This window comes from Lipophrys pholis, assembly GCF_963383615.2.
Source record: "Lipophrys pholis genome assembly, chromosome: 9".
Lineage (NCBI taxonomy): Eukaryota > Metazoa > Chordata > Actinopteri > Blenniiformes > Blenniidae > Lipophrys > Lipophrys pholis.
This window is the reverse complement of record NC_137639.1, coordinates 26,565,886-26,588,099: the sequence shown is the minus strand read 5'-3', so window position 1 is coordinate 26,588,099 and position 22,214 is coordinate 26,565,886. Positions and strand designations below refer to the sequence as shown.

At 42.1% G+C, this 22,214-nt stretch overlaps 3 protein-coding genes across 6 annotated transcripts; 1 reads left to right on the top strand and 2 right to left on the bottom strand.

The window, feature by feature from the left end:
* Positions 1–405: 405 nt before the first annotated feature.
* Positions 406–3,925, bottom strand: igflr1 (IGF-like family receptor 1). Of its 4 annotated transcripts, none has more exons than XM_080471635.1 (7): positions 3,619–3,925; positions 3,351–3,543; positions 3,034–3,064; positions 2,078–2,144; positions 1,902–2,000; positions 1,546–1,626; positions 450–1,111 (listed from the first exon to the last, which is right to left on the bottom strand). In XM_080471635.1, exons 1-7 carry the CDS (start codon positions 3,734–3,736, stop codon positions 786–788), a joined length of 915 nt encoding a protein of 304 aa, XP_080327761.1. In that variant the 5' UTR covers positions 3,737–3,925; the 3' UTR covers positions 450–785. The 4 variants fall into 4 exon arrangements, with proteins under 4 accessions (XP_080327763.1, XP_080327761.1, XP_080327762.1 ...); XM_080471636.1 differs by having other exon boundaries at positions 1,929–2,000; XM_080471637.1 differs by lacking the exon at positions 3,351–3,543 and having other exon boundaries at positions 406–1,111; positions 3,619–3,866.
* A 950-nt stretch (positions 3,926–4,875) lies between these two features.
* Positions 4,876–12,482, top strand: kcnj20 (potassium inwardly rectifying channel subfamily J member 20). Its single transcript, XM_080470878.1, has 4 exons — positions 4,876–4,956; positions 5,089–5,379; positions 5,666–6,893; positions 10,925–12,482. The coding sequence occupies exons 2-4, from the start codon at positions 5,167–5,169 to the stop codon at positions 11,284–11,286; spliced, it is 1,803 nt and encodes a 600-aa protein (XP_080327004.1). The 5' UTR covers positions 4,876–4,956; positions 5,089–5,166; the 3' UTR covers positions 11,287–12,482.
* Positions 12,483–12,761: 279 nt separating this feature from the next.
* Positions 12,762–20,496, bottom strand: zbtb32 (zinc finger and BTB domain containing 32). Its single transcript, XM_080472185.1, has 5 exons — positions 20,394–20,496; positions 17,548–18,543; positions 16,251–16,342; positions 14,611–14,775; positions 12,762–13,190 (listed from the first exon to the last, which is right to left on the bottom strand). The coding sequence occupies exons 2-5, from the start codon at positions 18,510–18,512 to the stop codon at positions 12,961–12,963; spliced, it is 1,452 nt and encodes a 483-aa protein (XP_080328311.1). The 5' UTR covers positions 18,513–18,543; positions 20,394–20,496; the 3' UTR covers positions 12,762–12,960.
* Between the last annotated feature and the right edge of the window lie 1,718 nt (positions 20,497–22,214).

Below are 22,214 nucleotides of genomic sequence, written 5' to 3'. Positions count from 1 at the left end.
AACTGAAGTTATCATGACCATCTCTCCCAGAATCTGTTAAGAAGACTGTATGTTATATATACACATATATATAAATATAAATAAATATATATATAAAGTAGGGTTATTTTAAAGTGTAAAAGACATTAAAATGACAAATTGTGCTCTTTAAATTTACGTCTTTGTTACCATGTACAAATAAACCTGAGTTTGTAAATATTTGTATACATATTTCTAAACCTGTTTAATTTTTCTATGCACTTTTTTTATTTATAATGTTATTTGCTTAATAAAGATGTTAAGATGTTTGAGCAACGTTTGTGGTTTGGAGAAGCCGAGCGCGGGCACGACTCGTGTGGAGGGAAAAGTACTGAGTGGGAGGTTGATACTTGAAACTTAACGTTAGCTGAATAGATTATTGTAGAGAGGATGTTCCAGGAAGAAAAAATGACAGGATATTTTGTTACAGCACCAATTTATATAAACTTTTATAATGCTTATTGAGCGAATAAGTAAGGATACTCTTTTTTTTTTTTTTTTTGAAGCTGCAGCGATGGTGGGTAATATATTTTTCTTTGACATATTTTGCTTTTCATTGCACACAAAGCTGCTATTAATACAGGTTTTCCTTCATTGAATACTTTTGAAAGTCGTCCAAAGATTGAGTCCCACTGGCAGTGGGCGATGATGGGGAACATCCTGGACAGGCTACGAGCTCAAACACACGCTGCATTACACTGCATGCAAACGCAGTGAGAACATGCAAACTCTTTTTTTTGAATCGGCCCGAACTCCACTGTGTCCAGTCAGAGGTTCACCACGTCCGGTCTCAGCTTGGCCAGAGCGGCGATGGCGTCGTTGCGCTCCATGCGCTTGAGCATCTCGACCAGGTGACCCACGGTCCAGTCTGGGTTCCTGCTGGTGACCCCCTCCAGCACGGCTTTCAGGGGGCTCTTGCTCTCCTTCATGGAGTAGGTGTACGTGATCCAGGTGGATGGGAAGGAGCACAGGGAGGCGAGGTGCTTCGTGTTCTTGATGCCTCGGCTCTCGGGATCCAACAAGATCACCAACTCCTCCAAAACGTCCAGGTTGTCCAACACCGTCTGCAAAGGTGCTGACTGGACGGTGTGGTCTGTGTGTGAAAGACACGCCCGACATTAGAGACTGATGAGAGGGACTGATACAAGATCCCATTAGTTTTTGGTTTTTTTTGTATGAATTTAAGTTTACAGAGCTGCACTTTTCTCCACTAAATTAGAAATAATTGCATTATAATCTGTAAATAACTACAGCTCTTAATCTTTGTTTTAGTGCAACAAAGTATTGATGTGTCATCGAGAAGTTCACATTTCATGAACTATCGTTCCACAACACATGACTATTTACATTATTTACATCTTGAAAGGCATAAAACATTTAGTCCCATGTAACTAGAACGCAAGAGTGTAGTCTGCTAATTCATATTGATAAGTAGCAAAATCTAGAAATGATCGACACATTTCTACATCTGTGTAGTAAATCCTGATTCACTGGCTGAATGATGAGAGAAGATTTATTTTTATTCACCGAGCATTCCTTCCACATCACTGTTCCTGAAGGCTACATTGACGTACGACGGTCTCTTGTAACTCCCTTGGAAGAGCAGACCTAGACAGTTTGGACACACAAAGAGTCAGACTTAAAATAACAAACTGTAAAATTACAAGCTGGGATGAAGTCATCTATTTATTCCTCCAAAAAAGAAGAAAATACGCACCACCCAGATAGTTTCCTCGTCTATGCTTAACCCCTTATTGGTCACTCAGTAAAGTAACTGTAAACTTTAAATTAATAACTCTGAGGTGTTGTTAAAAAAAAAACATTTCTACATCAGTATAAAGAACCATCTTGCCCAATAGAATATTAAACCACAGCGGACTCACTGATCTTTGGTTTGAGTCTTTCAATACCTCTTTTCCGTCTCGTGTAAACTGCCACGGCAGCGAGCATGATGAAAACCAGGAGAAGTGATGACACGGCCCCTTGCAGGAAGAGAAGGAAAAGTTAGACCGCAAAAACAAAAGTCCATGTCAGGTAACGAGGAGAGTGTTTCACTTACAAAGGACGGGCATGTGACTGTTACTGACAGGAAGTGCAGGTGGAGGTACAGTGAATCTTTGAGGTTCCTGAGGTCGAAGGAAAGCTCAGTGTCAAGTTACAGTGAAATGATCCTCCTGCTGTTTCTTTGATAAACTTTCAGTAAAAGCTCAAACTTGGAGAGATGTGAGCAGATGAAGAGGTTCGTGTTGGATTAAACTGGCAAAATGTAATAAGAACAATTCAAAAGCCACAAACGACTGACTCAGACTGTGAAACTGGGGAAGTTCAACAGGTGGGTTTGGTCTCAGATTAAAACTAGTCTTGACGTGATGGTTTCCTGTGTGAAGAAGTTGCACCCACTCTAAAAGTAATGGTGTCATTAAACTGGATGAGTTGGAAAATGGTTCAGTGTGTTTGGGTTGATAATGATAAAAGAGCTGTATACCAATAATTATCATAATTTTCGCCTCCCGTTTGAGTGTTTGAAAGTCTTTATCTGTGGAGTTTGTGTTTTCCCTGTGCGGCATGGGTTTTCTCTACCACAATCTGTGCCATCATGGAGTGATTTAAAAAAAATTATTTTCAGACATGTGCAATTGCATACTAACACTGATGCACCTCTATCCATATGCTCCACATACATATACTAATCTATATTGGATCCCCTTCATGATACTATTAATAAGTGAATTGACATTTTTTTGGACGTACAGTATATTTAGTAGTATACCTTATCTAATCTGTCCCCTTGTTCATTATTTAATCGTCATGTTTTGTAATCTTCTGTCTGTATTAAAGATATCTAGTTTATATATAGTAAGAACTTTCGAACTGCATTTATTGATCTCATTGTATGTTTTCTGTGATGTGTGTTAGGTATAGTCGTTAGATTGCTTTTGCTATACTTTTGAAGTAGTATAGCAGTCAAGTATTTTTCTAGTTAAGTGATTGCGTTCAAGGGCAGCCGACTCTCACCGTGACCTGGATTGCGGGGGAGCTGCGGCTTCTGTGGAAAGATCGAAAGATAAATACAGACAGAGTGAACAAATGCAATAAAATTGCTGTGTTTCCCGTCCACGGGTGTTTCGGACTGGATGTGTTGTTTGTTTGCACAACAAACACACACAACAAACACACAACAAACAACAAACACAAAAAGATGGAGCGAGGAAAAAATGACGCGTTCCGATTTTACGCAAAAACCCCGATGTGATTAAAACCCCCACTCCACCACCACCACCACCACTACCGAATTTCCGAGTAAACATAGAAAAGGTGACGACTTATCTCACCGGGGTAAAGCGCACTGGGTGTCAGCGGTTGTGTTGCAGCGTGTCGACACGACTCGTCCCGATGGACACGGAGAGCAAGGCGCACAAAAGTCTCTCGTGCCATCGTTAAAAGTGTTATTTCCGCACGGTCTGGTGGTGGGCTCGTGGATACCCCCCTCATCATCATAGCCACAGTTAGGAGTCAATTCTCTTCCTGTAACCACATAATGCAATATAAATACAATATAACATGATGCCATGCGATCCATTGTGATACGTGTTGACCTACCTGGCGGTGCAGTGTATCTGTTCCTGACACAGGAGACGCACTGCGTTCCGTTCCAGCGCGTCTTCGGGTCGGAGCGACATATGTCCGAGTGCCACCACATTGTCACCAAACTGCGCATTAGAGTCAAGACTCAAAGCGGATCAAGTTCCACCCTTTCCGGAAAAAATAAATAAAATACAAAAAAAACAACAACATCAACAACAACAAAAAAACTGCGATGTGAAGTCTGTACATGAATTGAGTCGTCTGGAGTTTGGGGAAGTACAGTCTCTACCTGACACAAAATGGTTTTTTTTTTTTATAAAAGGAGGAGCTATCCTGCTGTGTCTTTGGAGGTTTGGTCACAGTTCAGACGGTTCACTGACTGACAGAATACAGTTTTCTCTCTGTTTCCCCCAGTTGGTCATTTTCTGTTTGGATTGGGCAGTTTGACCTTCTCTGACATATTTTCTATCCTCATTTTGTGGTTGAATCGACTTTTGGTTAGTTTCTTAAGAAATGTTACCTTTCAGTAAAGAGTTTGTGATCTTGTTTTGCTTATAAAGATTGCACACTGGTTATGTTGTTCCCTTTAAACCCTGTAAACTCAGTTGAACTTGGACTGGAGGAGAAAGCACTGACCATGTGGGTTTTTTTTTTCTTTCTCGATGTTCCTGTGGCAGTTTCTAAACTGCACAGACAGTAATAGTCAGTGTAGAAGTGAATACACACATTCTTATTTCTTTCTTTTTTTTTAACCTTCAGTGGTATGTAAGACTATTCGATATGGATATATGCCAAATACCCAGCACTACTCCACTGGTATAGTCAATAAAAATGAGACTACTGCAATGTGAAGCGAATAGGAGCGACAGAAATCTTAAATAAATCTCCTCCCTACTTGCAACACAGACCTTTTAGTCAGTTTTTTGGATAGACTTGGACTTACTCATACACTTAGGATACAACCTGTCATAGGTGTATTTCTACAGAACCTAAACGTATAAACATGCTCCCACACACTTTATGCATTCTCACAATCCTGAGTTGTGATAACTACTCTTCCTCCTATGTGCGAGACTGAGGGTCGTCCATGTTAATAGGTTTATGAAGCTAACCTGAGCACGTTGTCCCGTGCATTCATTCTACATGAGGAGAGCAGCTGAGCTGCCACCCCCTACACAGGATGCAGGGGCAGGACTGCTGAATCAGCAGGATGAGGGAGCTTAGCTCCAGCTGGAGAGGATTTCCCATAAAGCTTTGTGTTACCTGCTCGGTGTCACTTAAAGTTTGCAGGCTGAACGCGTTGCCATGAAGGGGTGAACTTGTGTCTTGGATGCAATAACAGCTCTTCTGCAGGTTGGTTGATTCCATATCAAATATATCACATATATCAACTTTTTCGTTACACAAAGGAGAACTAGGTCTGCCACTGCAATTTAAAAAAATTATATAAGATTTGTGCAATAACACCTTTTTTTATGTCCTCAGGTTTTAAATCAATGGACGAGCCCTGACATCCAAGCGGCCCTAACCATGGTCTGCAGATAACCTTTACATTGCTTTATCATGTATTCAAGAAGAGACTCTAACATCGACAACAAAGGATGCTCCAGATCCACTGGGACTGCAGTGGGTGTCGGGGCAACAGTGCCTCGGGGGACCGCCCAGGATGGGACGATAGGTCGGCGGACGTCTATGCCATGTCAGCCGAAATCCATCATGGTCGTCCACTCCGCACCTTCGGGGAGGAGCGTTCAGTGTGAGAGCCATCTGATAAATGTAAGTCGGTGGGTTGTATCAGACGAGATCTTTCTCTGGGCTCATGACATTTGCCAGGCTGTTTCTTTGACTTTTATAAAAGGATCATTAAAATTACACTATTAAAAAAAACAAAAAAGAAGTCTCATTTCTAAAGTTCCAAATCAGGTTGAGATAAACATGTATTGTGCCAAAACACATAAATTCCGGACACACTGCCCTCTGTTATCTCAAAGTATTTCTTCCCATAACCTTGAAAGTGAACAGAGTTGATATGAGAAACAGTAACATGTTTTCCTTCTTCCAGATGGACGCAGAGGGACGTCTCCCACTTCCTGACATCATGCCAGGGACTCTCCCAGAGCTATCAACATCTAAGCGGCTCCACAAAAGCACCAACGACATTCCTTACAAAGGCAATGTTTGTCCTCCTCCCCCGTCCCCTCCTGGCCTTGCAGACAGTGAGCAAGCCTTTTTGCGTCGCTGCTCCCTGATGGACACCAACAGCGTTTCGTGGCGTCCTCGTCACGCCCTCAGTGTCCCCAACATGGCCAGTCCCCTCCTTGCCATCAACAGCAGTCCCCTGCATCACAGCACCCCACTGTCACCTGCGCACAGCAACATGTCCAGCCCAGCCCGAGACCTGGAGAGGCTGGCTAAAGCCCGGAGTAAACTCCTGGAGAGTGAGACCAACCAGACCCCGACCCTCACCCCCGAAACCAGAGAACAACTGCGCTACGTCTCCAAAGACGGGAAGTGTCGGGTCAACCTGTGTCACATTTCTGAGAGGGGACGCTTCCTCTCCGATATTTTCACCTCATTTGTGGACCTGCAGTATCGCTGGTTTCTGTTCGTTTTCATGATGTGCTACATAACGACCTGGTTCCTGTTTGCTGGGCTCTACTTTGTTAATGCCTCCGTCAGAGGTGACCTTGGACAAGATCGACCTCTCAACACCTCTGAAAGTCACCAATCTATGCCCTGCTATTTGGGCATAGACGGCTTCATTTCGGCGTTGCTCTTCTCAGTGGAGACCCAGCGCACGATTGGCTACGGATCACGCACCGTGTCACCCGCCTGCCACGAGGGGGTGCTGCTGGTCATGATGCAATGCATCGTTGGGTCCATGATCGATGCACTCATGGTGGGCTGCATGTTTGTCAAGATATCCCGCCCCAAGAAGCGGGCCGAGACGCTTCTTTTCAGCCGCACTTGCGTGATTGCGAACCGCGACGACCAGCTGTGCTTGATGTTCCGCCTGGGGGACCTGAGAGAGAGCCACATGGTGGACGCCAAGGTCCGCGCAAAGCTGATCAAGTCCCGCCAAACGGCCGAAGGTGAATTCTTACCCCTTGAGCAGACGGAGATCAACCTGGGTTATGAAAGCGGATCGGACAGGCTGTTTCTGGTGGAGCCTCAAGTGATTCAGCACAGTATTGACTCCAGCAGTCCACTGTGGGAGCTCGGCCCCGAGCAGCTGAAGTGGCAACAGTTTGAGATCATCGTCATCTTGGAGGGAATTGTTGAAGCGACAGGTGAGCGGTTTAAAGTAGCAGCAGTAGTGGTAGTAACATGTGAACAAATGTTTAAAACATTGGCATTGAAAATCATCTTGATTTATATTTCAAAAAGGAATCCTGACCAGCTGAATGTTTGCTGGAGGTCTTTACACAAATGTCAGGATTTTGCCTAATGGTTCTATTTAAATGACAATAGCTTTGGATCCTATGAGAACATTAAGGCCAAGTTTACTGTGCATCATTTTTGCATTTTCGTTTCAGAAAGATTCATAGCTTTTACAATGAAACGGAAGAAACACGGAAAATGGTGTAGTTTTTGTGTTAGAGCACTAGTAGGTGCTATTGCTTGTTTTTGTGATGAAACCACACACATTCGCTGAGAACAATTAAACATTAACAATGGCAATTATAGAGACCTTGGTATAGACAAGATGACAATGCTGGATTGTTTTTATGAGTGACTCTCAACTATAAAACGACAGGGAGAATATGAGCTGGGAGTCACTCTGGAGGCAGACATAGTTATTGTCCACCTCCTCGCGCATGCGCAGAAGAACTATTTACTACAGCGGTGGTACACATACGCAGTAGCAGCGTTTCCACCGTCCATGGAGACCGCGCGTTTTCAGAAAGTTACGTTTTCTCCCGTTTACACGGAGACACAGTCGGAGCATTTCCAAAAAGTTCCACCTCGGGAGCCATTTTCAAAAAGGCGCTTTCTTTAGTGGTTCCGAACACTGCAACGGTGTAAACAGACCTCCAAAATAAAGGTTTTGCGTTTTCATTTGAAAAATGATGTGTAAATGGGGGCTTTAATCTGATTTTGAAGATTTTTCTTCTGCCACTTGTATTCATGTTAATTTATTCTGAAGAAACCACTAAACTGACTTTCGTTTTTTCGTCCCGATTTAGTTCATGAATTTATGACTCAAAAAGAGTTTACGGTCACAGCTGCTGGCCTGAAACCAGGAAATATAGCCTCTTATCTTTAACTGCAAGATGGAAAGAAAACCTCCTCCTTGTTATGTCTTGAAGTAAATGTGCAAGACAAAAACAGATTCATCCTGATTTATAGAAGGATCTTTCAAATGCAAATTGAAACAAGCTCAGTTGTGTTTCTTGGCTGTTGCTTATTTATAAAATACACAATACATTTGCTGCACTAATTTGAAAATAGAAGTTTATTTCTGCTCACTATAGATTGGATGATTTTCGTCTATTTTTTTTTTCTCTTCTCACTACACATTCTCTGAAAAGGATTTTATGACGTCTGCCGAGGACTGTTTGTGTGTCTTTTAGCAAGAAAACCACTGGACGGATTTTGTTGAAATTTTCACCACAGATAGATATTAGGCCATGGAGGACTCCGTTAAATCCTGGAGGTGATCCGGATCCAGATCCTTTGGCGGATGTAAGAAATCTCTGATTGCTCTTGTTAAAATAATGCCACGCTGTCCTGAAAGAGACAGCTCAGTGTTTTAGGGAGTTAGGTCCAACATGGGAGGCAGACGTTTTCGTTTTTTGTGAGTTCTTCAAAACCATCATCCCTAGTTTGTTCGTATTTATCAGTGTAACAGTCACAGCGGAAAATGTGGGAAATGTTGAGCTTCTCTGACTGTACCAAGTTGCCTTTTCCGGGTAGATGCCACAGATACCACAACCAGGAAACACCATTCGACACCCACTCCAAAACTTTCTGTTCTCAGTTTAGAAAATGTTTTACGCCTCTTCTCAAATATTCTAAAGATTCTCCTGATTTATACTATAAGTCAAAGGGACAATCTTGGCCACACAGAAGCTTTAAACCTGTGTTTTCTTGAAGTAACTTAAGGTAACTTTGCATTGGATTGTTTCCCTGTTGAAGAATTTTGCCACCTGTTTTTTGTTTTTTTAATTGACTGTGAGATATATGCTTGGAGGATTTGCAGATCTCAAGTGAAACTCTATTTCCTCTCTCGATGCAAGGCTTCCTGTGCCAGTGGTTATCACGCAGCCGAATATTATACTCTAAAGATAACAGCTGGCAAGAGGTGCTATTTTTTTTATTTTTTTTTATGTTTGCATGTTGCTTCTTTTTTCCTCCCAGTACGTTTTACTTCTCTGGTGTGGACGAGAAGCTTCCTGCCCTCATCCAGCTGCTGCCCTGTATTGATTAGTGCTTGACTTTTGAGGTGGTGGATTAGGTTTCCACCTCTTATTATTTCTGGCCTCACAAGACCTGATGAATGCACGTACATATTTATGATTGACCAAACTGGTGCTGAAAATGTTGGAAGGAAATGACTCATTTGTGATTAATAACCGTTCAGACTGATGACATTTGATGATGACGATACAAATAACTCCCATTTAGAGGAACCACTTTTGATTGAGTATGTTATTTTTCATAAATTTTGAAGACACATCATGTTATTCATCAAGATTTACCACTTGCATTAAACATTTATTTTTTTGCAGAGTTAAGAAAGAGCATCAACGTGACAGGGTGTCATGAGACTTTTAGCTTACTTTAAGCATATTGAAGACACATTGAAGTCGTACCCCGGTGATTTCATAGCTAAAACGCAACTTGTTCTGAACTACTTGTTCTGAACTACTTGTTCTGAACTACTTTCTAATTATCTCTTTATCTCTTAATCGAAGGTGATAAAAATGCATGCGCATGGTTGCTTAGCACTGACGTTTGCATTTTGAGTTTATTATGTGAAATTGTTTCATCAGGGATTTTTACACTTGTTAAATACAAACTAAAATGTTCATAAGATTTAAAAAAAAAAAATCCTATTATGAAAATTGCAGCCGTCTGTTAAAAAAAAGGTACATTTTTGATTACGTGTTCTAGATTTTCAGGATTTGTAAGATAAATGGTAAAGAATAAAAGCATCAAAAGGATGAGATATTTTAGTTTGGGTGTTTTCACACATGCACACGCACACACACACACACACACACACACACACACACACACACACACACACACACACACACACACACACACACACACACACACACACACACACACACAATAAGCTAATATTTATATGATTGCTGAGAAACATAAAACAGTAACGGTGGAAACAAAACACTTCATCATGGAGACACTTCCCCACAATGGTAATATAATGACGTTACAGTGCAGCTGTGTCACTTGTTCCACATTTACTCATGTTAAAAACTTGTCAAAAAATCGATTGAGTAATTTCTTTTTTTCCAAATTCTACACACAATACTAATGAGATACTAACTCCAACTGTGATTTCAGTTGATTGAACAACATGTAAGGTCCCACAGTTGACGGAGCAGCCAGAGTACAAACTAAGCATGAAGTCAAAGGAACTCTGCTGCGCTCAAAGACAGGAGAGCAAATCAGGTGATTCATTAATGTGCACCGGTGTCAGGCAGGTAACCAAGAACCTGATGGTCACTCTATCAGAGCTCTGCAGCCTCCCAACAATCAGGCCTCTGGGGTAGAGTTGCCAGACAGAAAGCACGTCTTGGTAAAACACACATTGCCGCCTGCTGGGAGTTTTAACAAAATCCACCTGACTCATACCACAAGAAAATCCAAATCATCTGGTCTGACGAAAGAAAGATGGAAGTCTTGGGAGGAAACAGGCTCATTAGGCAAACACAATCTCCACAGTGAAGCATGGCGGCGGCAGCATCATGCTGTGAGGATACTTGTCAAGGTAGAGGGAAAGCTGAATGCAGCAGTGTACAGAGACCTCCAGGATAAAAAACAAAAGATTAAGCTAAAATGCAAAAAAAAAAAGGGCCACTGCATAGTAATTGCATCAATGCATCGTATTTTAGGACTGAAATGTTCAAATATTTGAGTTACATTCCGATTAATCTAGTTTTTTGGCATACTTGAAGGTACATACGGGATCACTCTTGAATCTCTCCATAATTTTTATCAGGATTACAGGTTGCTTCATCAATGTGTTGACTTCTACAAATGGAATATATCAAACGCATAGTGACATCAAAGAGTAAACGTTTGTTTTACAGAATCCCGACTAACAGCCTGATCTTCTCAAACGCAGGGATGATGTGCCAAGCAAAAACCTCTTACATTGAGACGGAGATCGAGTGGGGGGCTCGCTTCGAGCCGTGCATGACCCTGGAGAAGGGCTCGTTCAGGGTGGATCTGCGTCGCTTCCACAGCACCTACAAGGTCCCGCTGCCGACCTGCAGCGCCAGCCAGGCCAACCAGCTCATGGCGGTGGCTGACGCTCAACTACAAGGTCAGAAGGCCACCAGGTCCTGGGAAGCGTGGACCGAGGGGCTGGCCGAAGACGAGAGGGGAAAGCCGACATGCCAGGGAGGATTCACCATTGACAACATTCAGGAGGAGAGAGCGTCTGAAGGACATGAAAGTCGAGCAAGTGCAGACAAGATCATGTGACACAAGTCTCTCTTTGAATGTTAGATTTTATAACAGGGAAGTCTTTTTTCCAGAAGACTTTGTCGTTTCAGAATTGGAAATGTACCATGTAAGTGGGTAATTGTCAGTTATAGTGTGTGTGTGTGTGTGTGTGTGTGTGGGGGGGGGGGGGGGGGGGGGGGGGGGGGGGGGCTGCTGTGGGTCAGTGGGACACTTGAAATAAGGACCCTAATGAGATTAATGCCACGTATCCTTTTTCTGCAGCAGCACTTCGACATGTCTTTCCCTCGGGGAAGTCATGTTGTGTTCATCTACTGAATACGTGAAGACACAGAAAGGCCAAATACACGTACACGAACACCACAGAAGACTATAATCACTAACTGCATAACCCAAACCAGTAGTTAAACTCAGCCCAACCTTGCGTGTGTGAAGACTGTAGTCATGTCAAAATCATTTTAAGAGGATCTTGATGGAGCCCGACAATGCGGCTGATTTGTGTGTTCTGCCTTTTGAGGACCAACCAGGAGTGTTTAAAAGACCGATTTCATACAAATGAGCTCCAACTCAAAGCACATCTGCACTTTTTACTTCTCCGCAACTGTTGTAATCACTCGTTTGACGTGTCTGATTTAGAAAAATTATGGCATTGCTCATATGATAGGAAAATTCAATTAAATGGAATCAAAATCACCGATATGTGAAGCACATGAGTATCAAAAAAAACAACCAAACTATTTTGTGTGCACTGATTCCAAAGCATTTAGTCATTTACATCTACACTTCTGTTGTCGTCCGTGCAAATGACAATACTGATTTCCAAGCTTTGTTTAAGATGTAGCTTCTTGATCTATTAAATGGAGATAAGTGAAGCATGTTTTTATTTATTTATTTTGCCAATGCACATTATTTAGAACAGCATCTGGAGACTACTTGATATTAAAAGATGTGCTGCTCAGTTGCAGCGCGACGCAGATAGAAAGTCCCCGGTTTGATGCCTGGTTTCTCTGTGGGATTTGCGTGGGTTTTGTTTCCTCATACAATCAAAAAGACATGCATCTGAAAGCAACCGGTGGCTTTGTGAAAACTGAAAACTATTCAGGATGAAACGATAGACAAACTGGACAAATGTATAAAAACGATGTTATAAATTCAATGTTAAATATCAACGAGAGGATTTTTTTTTGGGTTGATTAAATTGTTGAAATGTTTTATTGTGAACGACGTTTGAGCTGCTGTTTTTTTTGCCACCCCAGTCCTGCATTTTGGGTGAGATTTATTTATTTATTTTTTTTAAATAGTTGCACGGTTTGTCCTGGTGGTGGTGCTATGAACCCAGGTCAACCTTGGAGGGTTTACACAACTAGTCCAATAATAGTGAAAGTCAGAGGGAAGATACCTGCGTCACCAGATGAGGATGAGCTGGTGATGTTGCTTTAATGGATCATGATATATTGTTTCCACGGGTTTTTCTTTTCTTTTCCTTTTTTTTTTTTAGACCAGGATTGCATTTTAATTTGAAGATGTAAATGACCATCTTCGAGCAGGGCGTATTACAAAGCGACGGTGAAACAAAGCATGCTTGAGGAGAGATTCTGAGTTTACCTCTTGAGTTTAATATAATGCCAATACACACAACAGACACGAGCCGAGGCCCCGGAAGTGTGAACACCCCCGCGGGGACGGAGGTTCGCCTCAAATGTGGGAGACGTAGAGGTAAGTGCTGCTGATGTTCCAGTTGGGGGGGAAGTCCTGCACTGCGTGGCTCTTGACGTGTCTCTGCATGAGGACCAGGCTGCTGCAGAACTCCAGGCACAACGTGCACTGGTAGGGCGCCGCGCCGCCGTGAGTCCGCAGGTGCTTGATCATGGCTGAGTAGTCCCTGGAGCGCTGGCCGCAGAGGCGACACTCGAAGGGTTTCTCCCCTGGAAGAGGAAAGGGCCAAGATGACTCGAGCGAAGGCCGCGACTTTTCGGATATTACAAACACACTTATTGTTCGTGTAGTGACACGTAGTAATTGTGCATTATTGTTATTGTTTAGTTCAAGTTTTTGTCCCAAAACACTTTAATTCTGGAACATCCCCGCTGTGAGTCACGACGTGCTTTTAGTCTGAAATCACACAATCTCCTTCATTCTTATGCAAATTCTCGTTGATGAGTCTTTTATGAGTTTGTGTCTGTCACGATGATAAATAGATAAAGTGACTATCATTATGAGCCAACGTCACACACACACACACACACACACACACACACACACACACACACACACACACACACACACACACACACACACACACACACACACACACACACACACACACACACACACACACACACACACGCTGTGAATGTGTGTTTTACCAAGTGGCCTTAACCTTTCACGTGTTAAACACACTATTTAAGTTAAGAAACAAAATTATTCCCAGGTTTATTTTCGTGTTAATATCTCTCGAAAGAGCAGAGAAAACTAGACACAATTTCGACAACTTATAAGGTCTTGTTCTACTCTCACTTTAAGAGAAATTAAAACAGACCTTTTGCTCCAGAATTTCAGTTTCACGGAAAATTCAAGTCGGACGATTTCAAGTTGAATGAGGCACAACTAATAGTATCACAATCAGTGAAAGTCTGTCAAAGATAGTTGACAACGGTTTCCACAACTTTGATTTGTCTCTGTTTAGAATTAAAATAAATAAAACTTAAAAAGATGTCTTGGACAAGTTAAAACATCCAAACGTCCTGAGCGTACGGCTTTAAGCAGAGATCCAACTTAACTGTAAATGAACTCTAAACTCTCAAAACAAACACGCTTTGTCTCACTTCTAACAGGAAGTTGTGATTCAAAGCCCGACTTGATAATATGTTATAAAAATACTTTTTTTTTTTATTTGGGATTAATGTGTGGTTGTTAGAGTTAGAAACTGTCGGGTCACACTCAGAGGGAGAACACGCAGACTCAACACAGAGGGATTTGAACCTACAATGTTCTTGCAATAAAGTGAGAATACTAACCGCTGCTCCACCGTGCACACAGCCTTATTGTATAGTCTGAAACACACCTCGCTGTGTCTAAATTACAATCAGTCCCAAAAAATATGTGTCTACGTTAGAATCAATCTTGAGTTTCACCTAAAGGTATTCATTGTTGACCGAGAGGATGGTTTGCAATATTTTGTTTTGTTGTGTCGTGTGAGATTTACTAGCAGAGGTCACGCATCTGAAGTATGTGTTTTTTTTTTTAAAATTCAAATTTAAAAAGGAAAAAAAAAAACACACACAAGCCACCTATTCGACCTCCTTCAGTGAACTTTCTCTCAGTTGACATCCGGTGTGTGTTTACCAGTGTGAACTCGGTGGTGTGTGTCCAGTTGGTGCTTCAGACTGAACTTCTTGGGACAGTGCTGACACTGGTAGGGTTTTTCTCCTCTGTGGTTTCTTCTGGGCTCTGCTTCAGGCTGCGGCGCGTCTCCGCTGCCACACAGCTGGCATCCGGCGCATCGTTTACCTGCAACAGCAAGACGAGATTGAACAGGTGAAAGTGTGAATGCTGCGGCCGGCGGAGTGGCCTATAGAGCTTTAAGAGCTTTAAACATTCTCCGAGTCAAGAAAAAAAAAAAAAAAGAGGCGTTAGGTTTCTAACAAACAAAGACATACATGCGAAATAATAAATGTGGATTATTTTCTTTAACTTTATTGTAGACGGTAAAGAGCAATGACAGCATATTTATACACATACATCATTTTGTTTTGAAGTCTTGCTATTTAATTTTGAAGTGATTTTATAACATTATATAAAACCTTTTAAATAGCAAAACCAGATAATAATAAAGTCACCACAGTCCAGTCAAAGGTGATATTAACAGCCACTCTCAGAGAGTTTAACTCAGAACTTTGTGCTCTTTCCCGATTTCAGCAGGTATTTGAAGAAATAGTCATTCAGCGGTTGAGGCTTAAGTCCTTTAGTTTGTGTACGACACTATATATCTGTGCTACTTAGACTTACTTTCCTGTCACGCTGTATATGGGCCTCCTCTTCGGAGGACAAAGGTGTGATTTTGAGGTTAAAGTAGCCCAACAGAAGCTTTTCCACTATACGGTTTTTTTTTTCTTCTGTTTTTCTTTTCTGAGTTTCTGAGGTGAAAACGTGGCCTTTATAGTAGAGACAGGAAGCTGAACTGAAGAGATACTGTAGTGAGGGAAATTCAGAGAATAAACCACAACAATTGGACACTTACGAATCATCATTAATGCATTTCCTGTACAATATATTACCTCAGTTAATGTGTGCGTCACAGCATAAATGAAGATCTGCGTGTGTGTGTGTGTGCGTGTGCGTGTGTGTGTGTGTGTGTGTGTGTGTGTGTGTGTGTGTGTGTGTGTGTGTGTGTGTGTGTGTGTGTGTGTGTGTGTGTGTGTGTGTGTGTGTGTGTGTGTGTGTGTGTGTGTGTGTGTGTGTGTGTGTGTGTGTGCATTAGGTTTTCTCTTGCCCTAATCTAAATCTGCACATAATGTTCCATTAACTGGATATATTCAAGATTAGATACAAAAAAAAAAAAAAGTACTCATTATCAACTGATCGTGCATGTACAACACAAAGTCAGTTTCATTTTTGCATTGCTCGCATTCAGCAGGAAAAATTGTAATCCGTCTAACTTTGGAGAACGACAAACCGCTGTTACGACGCAGTACATACTGTACTGCATGTATATCTAGCTGTATCTAGTAACCACAGTACTGCTCCTGCTGCACCATGCTCTCAAAACCACAACTCTCTTTATCACTTTCCATTGCGTTGCAGCTCAGGCTGGAGTCTGCAGGAGGTTAGGGGTCACGATGAGAACTGTCATGCTATCTTCTTAAACTAATCGGCCGTACAGAAGATAGCCACTTCGGCAGCCTTCCTCTCACTGTATGCTGATAAGAGGATGGAAGATGATAAAAAGCGAGAATGGTTCCTGCTTCGTGTAACTAGAATATTACCCGACTGTGAGGAGGCTGACTCCGGCCGCACCGCATCATCAAGTGCTCTCGTATCGCAGTGCTGGCAGTCTCTCTGTGAGCTCCCAGGCACACTGTGGAAAAATGCAATAATTATAATAATAATTCTAATAATAATAAATTAAGCCCTGTTTTGTCAGCACTTGAAAAATTTATTTCAATAACTTCCAAATTTAATTCATGTAATATAATATTTTTGAAAAATGGTCTGTATAAGCTAAGATTCTAACGATCCCCTCCCGACACACACACACACACACACACACACACACACACACACACACACACACACACACACACACACACACACACACGGTTAAAAATAGTTTCAGTTTATGTGTAATATATTGAAAATGTGAATGAGCTTCTGTCTGAATTGAATTATAGGAAAAATTGGCTTTTCAATTATATTCTATTTTTGTTTTTTGGATGTACCAATACTTCAGTACGCATCTTTCCTTCGTTCTCGACTTGCCCTTCTTTAAAGGCGAGTGTGGATCTTACTTTCATAAAATGTTGGGAACCATTGCTCTATATATGAGGGGACACTAGACAAGTGTTTGTTCCGCTGCAACGATGCGTGAATGTTATTGAATGTTTTTGTGGTGCAGACACAGAGAGTCTGAACACTCAATGCGTGTTTCAGTGGGTGGAAAAACTTGAATTTTGCAAAAGAGGGGAGAAATGTAGGGGGCTCCCCTTCACCTACTGTTTGATCACAGTACTGGAACACTGTATAATGCGTAAACTTAAAATAGGTCGGTAGATCACTTAAAAACAGAGTCACATGCTGTCTTGTAATCCAGGAAAGACAGAGGTTTAGTGAAATTACAGCAAAGAGTATTTTCCTTCATTGAAATGATTTAAAACAATAAATGAATAAAGTTGAATGGATTCAAATGCATGTCCAATTAAGCCCGTGTGACATTTGTCTAAAGGGAAAGTCTGAAAAAGAACTTTTCAGAGCAGCACTGAAGGGTTAACAGGTGAAACTGAATGTAGCTGGAAAGTGCAGGTTTGCTCTCTCTCTCGCTCGCGCGCACACACACACACACACACACACACACACACACACACACACACACACACACACACACACACACACACACACACACACACACACACACACACACAGTGAGTCAGGTGGCAGCTGTCGCAAAGGAACAATTGAGCAAATCAGGGGATTCAAAATGAGTCTGCGATTAGAAAAGCAAGGAGACCAACGGTCGACAAGAAAAACGAGAAGTTTCCAAAAGTCACATCCATGTTCGTGACTTACCTCGGTTTGTCATTTTGAGCGGTCCCGGTGAACGCTCGGTGACCGGGTTGCTTTCGTTTTAACGGGCCTTGCTTGAGTATGCTGCTCCTCTTCGTGGACTCGACGTACAGGTTTTGCGTGTAGCGTGGGTGGAAACTGGAGCAGCCCATGACAAAGCTCTGGACTGGGCTCTGAAAGCGGGAACTGAGCAGGGGGATCATGTGTGGGGGAGCGAGGGAGAAGGGGTTCGCTGCAGACGACTGGTGGGGGTACTGAAGAGGGTGAGCCGAGATGAAGTTCTCCGTTATCCGTCTCAGGGTGCTCACTGACTCCCTCATGTTTGCTGTGAACGTCCAGGGAGACGAGAAGGAGGAGGTGGCGCTTACCGGCCTGGTGATCACAGTGTCTCGGCAGAGCGCCGACGTCGGGGACAATCTAGACCTTTTCACTATGGATACGGGGTCGTTGTGGTTCTTCAGAGGATGAGAAAGTTTTTTTGTGACAGCACTAACACTCTGTCTCTCCTCTCGGAGTTCGTCCTCCTGAGCCGGCGTCTGGTTTCTCTCTCCTGCACTTTCCTTTTCCTCTTTGACGTCTTTGGTTTCCTGCGCCGAGGCCCTGCGGTCCAGAGTGTCCAGCTGCCTCCTGCACTGATCCTCCAGCTGCTGCATCTCCAGCAGCTCAGCGGCTCGGAGCAGCAGGCGCAGGTCGTCCACCGACACGTCCAGGGCCTGAGTGTAGGTGAAGTCCAGAACCTGCTGGAAGGTGTGCGGCGAGAAGTACTCCAGCGTGCAGCGGGCGGGGCTGTCGCTGCCGCCATTGAGCTGCTGTGCCAAAGCCCTGCTGGCGCAGGCCAAAACTAGTCGGTGGGCTCTGAAGGTCTGACTCTTCACCGAGATGATGGCGTCGCACAGCGACCCTGAGCGGCGGAGGACATCTGCATGCTGCAGGAAGTGGAAGTACTGGGTGTTGTTGATCCGGATCATTTCTACACTTTGTGTGTGTGTTTTCAAATGTCTGAGGAAAAAAAGACGCCAAAAAATGAAGTTAACAGTCAATTGTCAGTGTATTCATTCTCCTCAATACCTCTAAGTTTGGAGATCAAATATACACGATTTCATTGAGGAAGAATTCACCCATTTAAAATTGACATTTCCTTTTCACATTCTGATAAAGCTTTGATGTTCAGTTCTCTCGTACAGTCTCTCAAGCCACAAAGCCCTACCAGTATATGAAACTATCACCAATGACTGTACACACGAGTAAACATGAGGGAAGGTAAACAACAATAACATGGTATTTCGGTGGAAGAGAGACCAAAACCAAGAGTGTGCAGGCGTGCAATATGTATGTCGGCGAGTCGTGGGTTTTCAGAGATGTTTGCAATCTTAAAACTTGGATGAAGACGTAGTGGCTGATATGTTGAATCGGCTGGAGGCCGGCGTGGGTTGTTATGACATGTTCACACCCTCAGGCGTCTATAATGGACTGATGATCATACAGTGTGTGGTTGGATTCTGAAGAAGTGTGCGTGTGTGTGCGTGCGTGAGTGTGTGTGTAAATGACTAAATGACATTTAGCCATTGCATTACCGGAATTCTTTAAAAAAAAAAGAAAATAAAAATAATAAAGTCCATACATTGTTTCTTCACTCTGAAAATCTTTCTTTCTCTCCGTGTTGCAGTTTAGTTTCATAAAGTGATTTGGAAATAGTGCACAACCATTCGACCGACAGTTCTTGTCTTTCTCATGCGTTTGGTTATTTATGTTATGTAGGTGGTCTTGTATGTCGCACTCAACATGAGAGCGACAGGAGAGCCGCGAAAGTGCCGCTCACACTTATCAAACTTAAGACCTCGGCACAGTTCAGTACAATAAAATCTGTGTACATGAATATAAAGCGAAAAATTATTCATACACACGCACAGCTATTTGTAAGCATTAAAATATACTCTTATATTACAATACAGTAATACCAATTTATCACGATCGCGTTTTTAAATTACAATTACTTTTGGAATTTCTTGGCATATTTCACGTAACTCATTTGACTTCAATTGTGATTACAGAAACAAAGTAATATTTATAATATAAAAAAAAGAAGCAGTTTTTTTAAAAATGTACTTGTCGTATCTGCAATCACTGTATCAAGACCAAATTTTGTTATGTTCTGCAATATATTCATTGATGATTTTACAATTTAAATTGTGCCAAGAACAACATTTTCTATATATATTGTCATTAAAACTGTGTGCTTATGTGCTTATTTTTCAATATTATATGTTTTCTTCTGCTCAGATTATTGAGGTACAAATATGCTGGATGGAGTTTTTCTTTTTTTGTTTTTTTTTAGCTATTGCTGCTGAACGTTATTTTATTCAGTCCTCGCTGGCCTTGTCTGAATCTTTCAACATTTTAAAATACCCTTTGCATACGTATTAAACTGTCTTATGCAATAATCAATTCCCCCTTGTGCACAATTCATGAATGCACTGTTGCAGAATGGTGACATAGTTAGCAGGTGTTTGAGCTCCTCTCAGCCACAGTACAATCTCAATGCTCAGACGGTGGAGGGGGGGGGGGGGGGGGGGGGGGCGTGCATTCATGTCAGATTTACACATCCTTTGACAGGACATGAGCTCGCAGTCGCAGCTCACATGTGAGGAACTGGAGCCGCAGGAGAGAAATTTGAAAGACTCTGTTTGCTACAGAAGATGAGCTGCAGAGTGCGAGGGTATCGTTCCACTACATCACAGTAAACACAGCTTAAAAAAGACCAAAAGGGCGAGCAAAAGTCAGAAGATAGCTGCTTGTGGTTTTTAGGTCTCGGGAACTTGAGAAGCACGAAGCGAGAGCGAGACACTTACCGATGGTTAGTGAGAGTGCTCCCTGGAGAACGACGAGACACGGCGCATCATAACTGCCAAGTGACTTGTAAAGTGACATGTCTGACAGGGCACAGGTTACGCTGTGGGGCAGGGTGGTTTCCTCTTTGTTTTTTGCAGTCCCTCCTCTTCAAAGAGCTCATTCTCTCATTGGTGTTTTGATTCTGGAGCTAAATGGCTTACTTCGGTTGGTAAAAGATGTCATCTTCCTCTTAAGTAAACCAATATTTTGTTTTTCTAACGGGCACGTTGATAGTTTTTTGCTGATAGTCCTTTTTATCAGGTTTATTTCGTAACTTCCCACATGTCTCCTTGTTTCTTCCAAACTCACTCTGATGAGTTAAAAACAGAAACAGTACTGGAAAATAGAGGTGGGCTGAAGACATTTGCACTTCAACAGTCGGAGAGTTGAGAGCTCCAGAATGCTTGAGAGAGTTTCACAGTATATTCGAGTCCCCGGGTGAACGAAAGTGCCAGAACATCAGCGGTTTTGAGAATTCTAGAGAACTTGTGCATTATTAAACCCGGGAGAGTTCTAGAATGTGTCAAAGTTCCAGAGGGCGTGAGACTTTCAACAGTTTTCAAAAGTTACAGAATTTGTCGGGGCTCTAGAACGTTCTAGATTGTGTCGTGTGTGTGAAACTTTTAGAACATCCGAATTTCCGAATTTTAAAATTAGTTCTATAGTGAGTATTCCAAAATGTATCGAGTTCTAAAATGTTCCATTATATCCTCAAAAGGATGGCATTTCCAGGTATTTGAATAAATGTCCTATAACCTTTTTAGAATTCTGAGGATAGACAATATCCACTCGGTTTTTCCTGAGTGCAAAACACAATCCAAACATAGGAGCAAGAGAACGGTGTGTGCCTGTTTGAGATAAGACGGACAAAAATGAGGAAAGTAGTTTGTTGAAGAGTCGTGTGTGTGACTAATGCTGTAAATGTAAATGCACATGATGTCCTCTCCTCCTGTGTCGTGTGACGGTCGTACTTTAATAGATTTTTCTGCAGCGAGACAAAACCCACTTCAAAGACAGGAAACCTAAAAGGCCCAATTTTACTGACATGTACCTATATGTAAAAATAGGCTAACTACAGTGTTGGTCAGTTTGTCAGACCTTTTCGGTTTGAGCTTCTTTCCTGTAGCTTTGTGTGGTATCTCTTCGATTTCTTCAAACTCACCACCAATGCACTTTATTTTTTGCCAAATAATTTCTTCATGTGCTGCTATGGATGTTGGACTGTAGGTTATTGCATGCAGTCGGGGACAAATCCTTTCATTAGTTGACAGGGTGAGAACTTTCGTCATAAACCCCGCCAGCAAACACTTTCAACTGTGTGGAAGTCGGAAATGACAGCATCAAATAATGAACTGTGTCTGGGTGAGAGTGGAAAGCTGTTGCGGTTATTTTTGCAACTGTCATTGTATTTAAATATAAATTTAAAAAATAACATTAACAACTTGTTTGTTTATTTATTGTGTATCGACGATATGTCTCTACAAAATAATAAAATATCAGACATTTACTTGCATATACTTATATACTCATTTTAGTACAAAAGACGACTAAAAGGTGTCAAAACATCCGGATGTCACATTTGCTGACGACACCATCTTAACAGGACAGAGAGGGAACCACAGTGAAAAGGCCAAAAGGAAGAGATTCAGCATTTGACAAGATAGTATTCTCGTAATAACCTGGACATTAAGACCTCAGAAACCAAGAGTTTCTATAAGGCCTTGCTTACACGACAACGTTTCAAGACAAACTTTACACTGCAGCAGCTGACACACTAACGA

Coding starts and splice junctions, on each gene's coding strand:
- zbtb32 (XM_080472185.1), bottom strand. CDS start 18,512: ATGATCCGGATCAACAACACCCAGTACTTCCACTTCCTGCAGCATGCA. Junction 14,776..16,250: donor GTCAGCCTCCTCACAGTCGG/GTAATATTCTAG, acceptor TTGCTGTTGCAG/GTAAACGATGCGCCGGATGC. Junction 13,191..14,610: donor ACACCACCGAGTTCACACTG/GTAAACACACAC, acceptor TTCCTCTTCCAG/GGGAGAAACCCTTCGAGTGT.
- igflr1 (XM_080471635.1), bottom strand. CDS start 3,736: ATGCGCAGTTTGGTGACAATGTGGTGGCACTCGGACATATGTCGCTCC. Junction 2,145..3,033: donor CCCCCGCAATCCAGGTCACG/GTGAGAGTCGGC, acceptor CTTCGACCTCAG/GAACCTCAAAGATTCACTGT. Junction 1,112..1,545: donor TGATGTGGAAGGAATGCTCG/GTGAATAAAAAT, acceptor TTTCACACACAG/ACCACACCGTCCAGTCAGCA.
- kcnj20 (XM_080470878.1), top strand. CDS start 5,167: ATGTATTCAAGAAGAGACTCTAACATCGACAACAAAGGATGCTCCAGA. Junction 5,380..5,665: donor GTGAGAGCCATCTGATAAAT/GTAAGTCGGTGG, acceptor TCCTTCTTCCAG/ATGGACGCAGAGGGACGTCT. Junction 6,894..10,924: donor GGGAATTGTTGAAGCGACAG/GTGAGCGGTTTA, acceptor TCTCAAACGCAG/GGATGATGTGCCAAGCAAAA.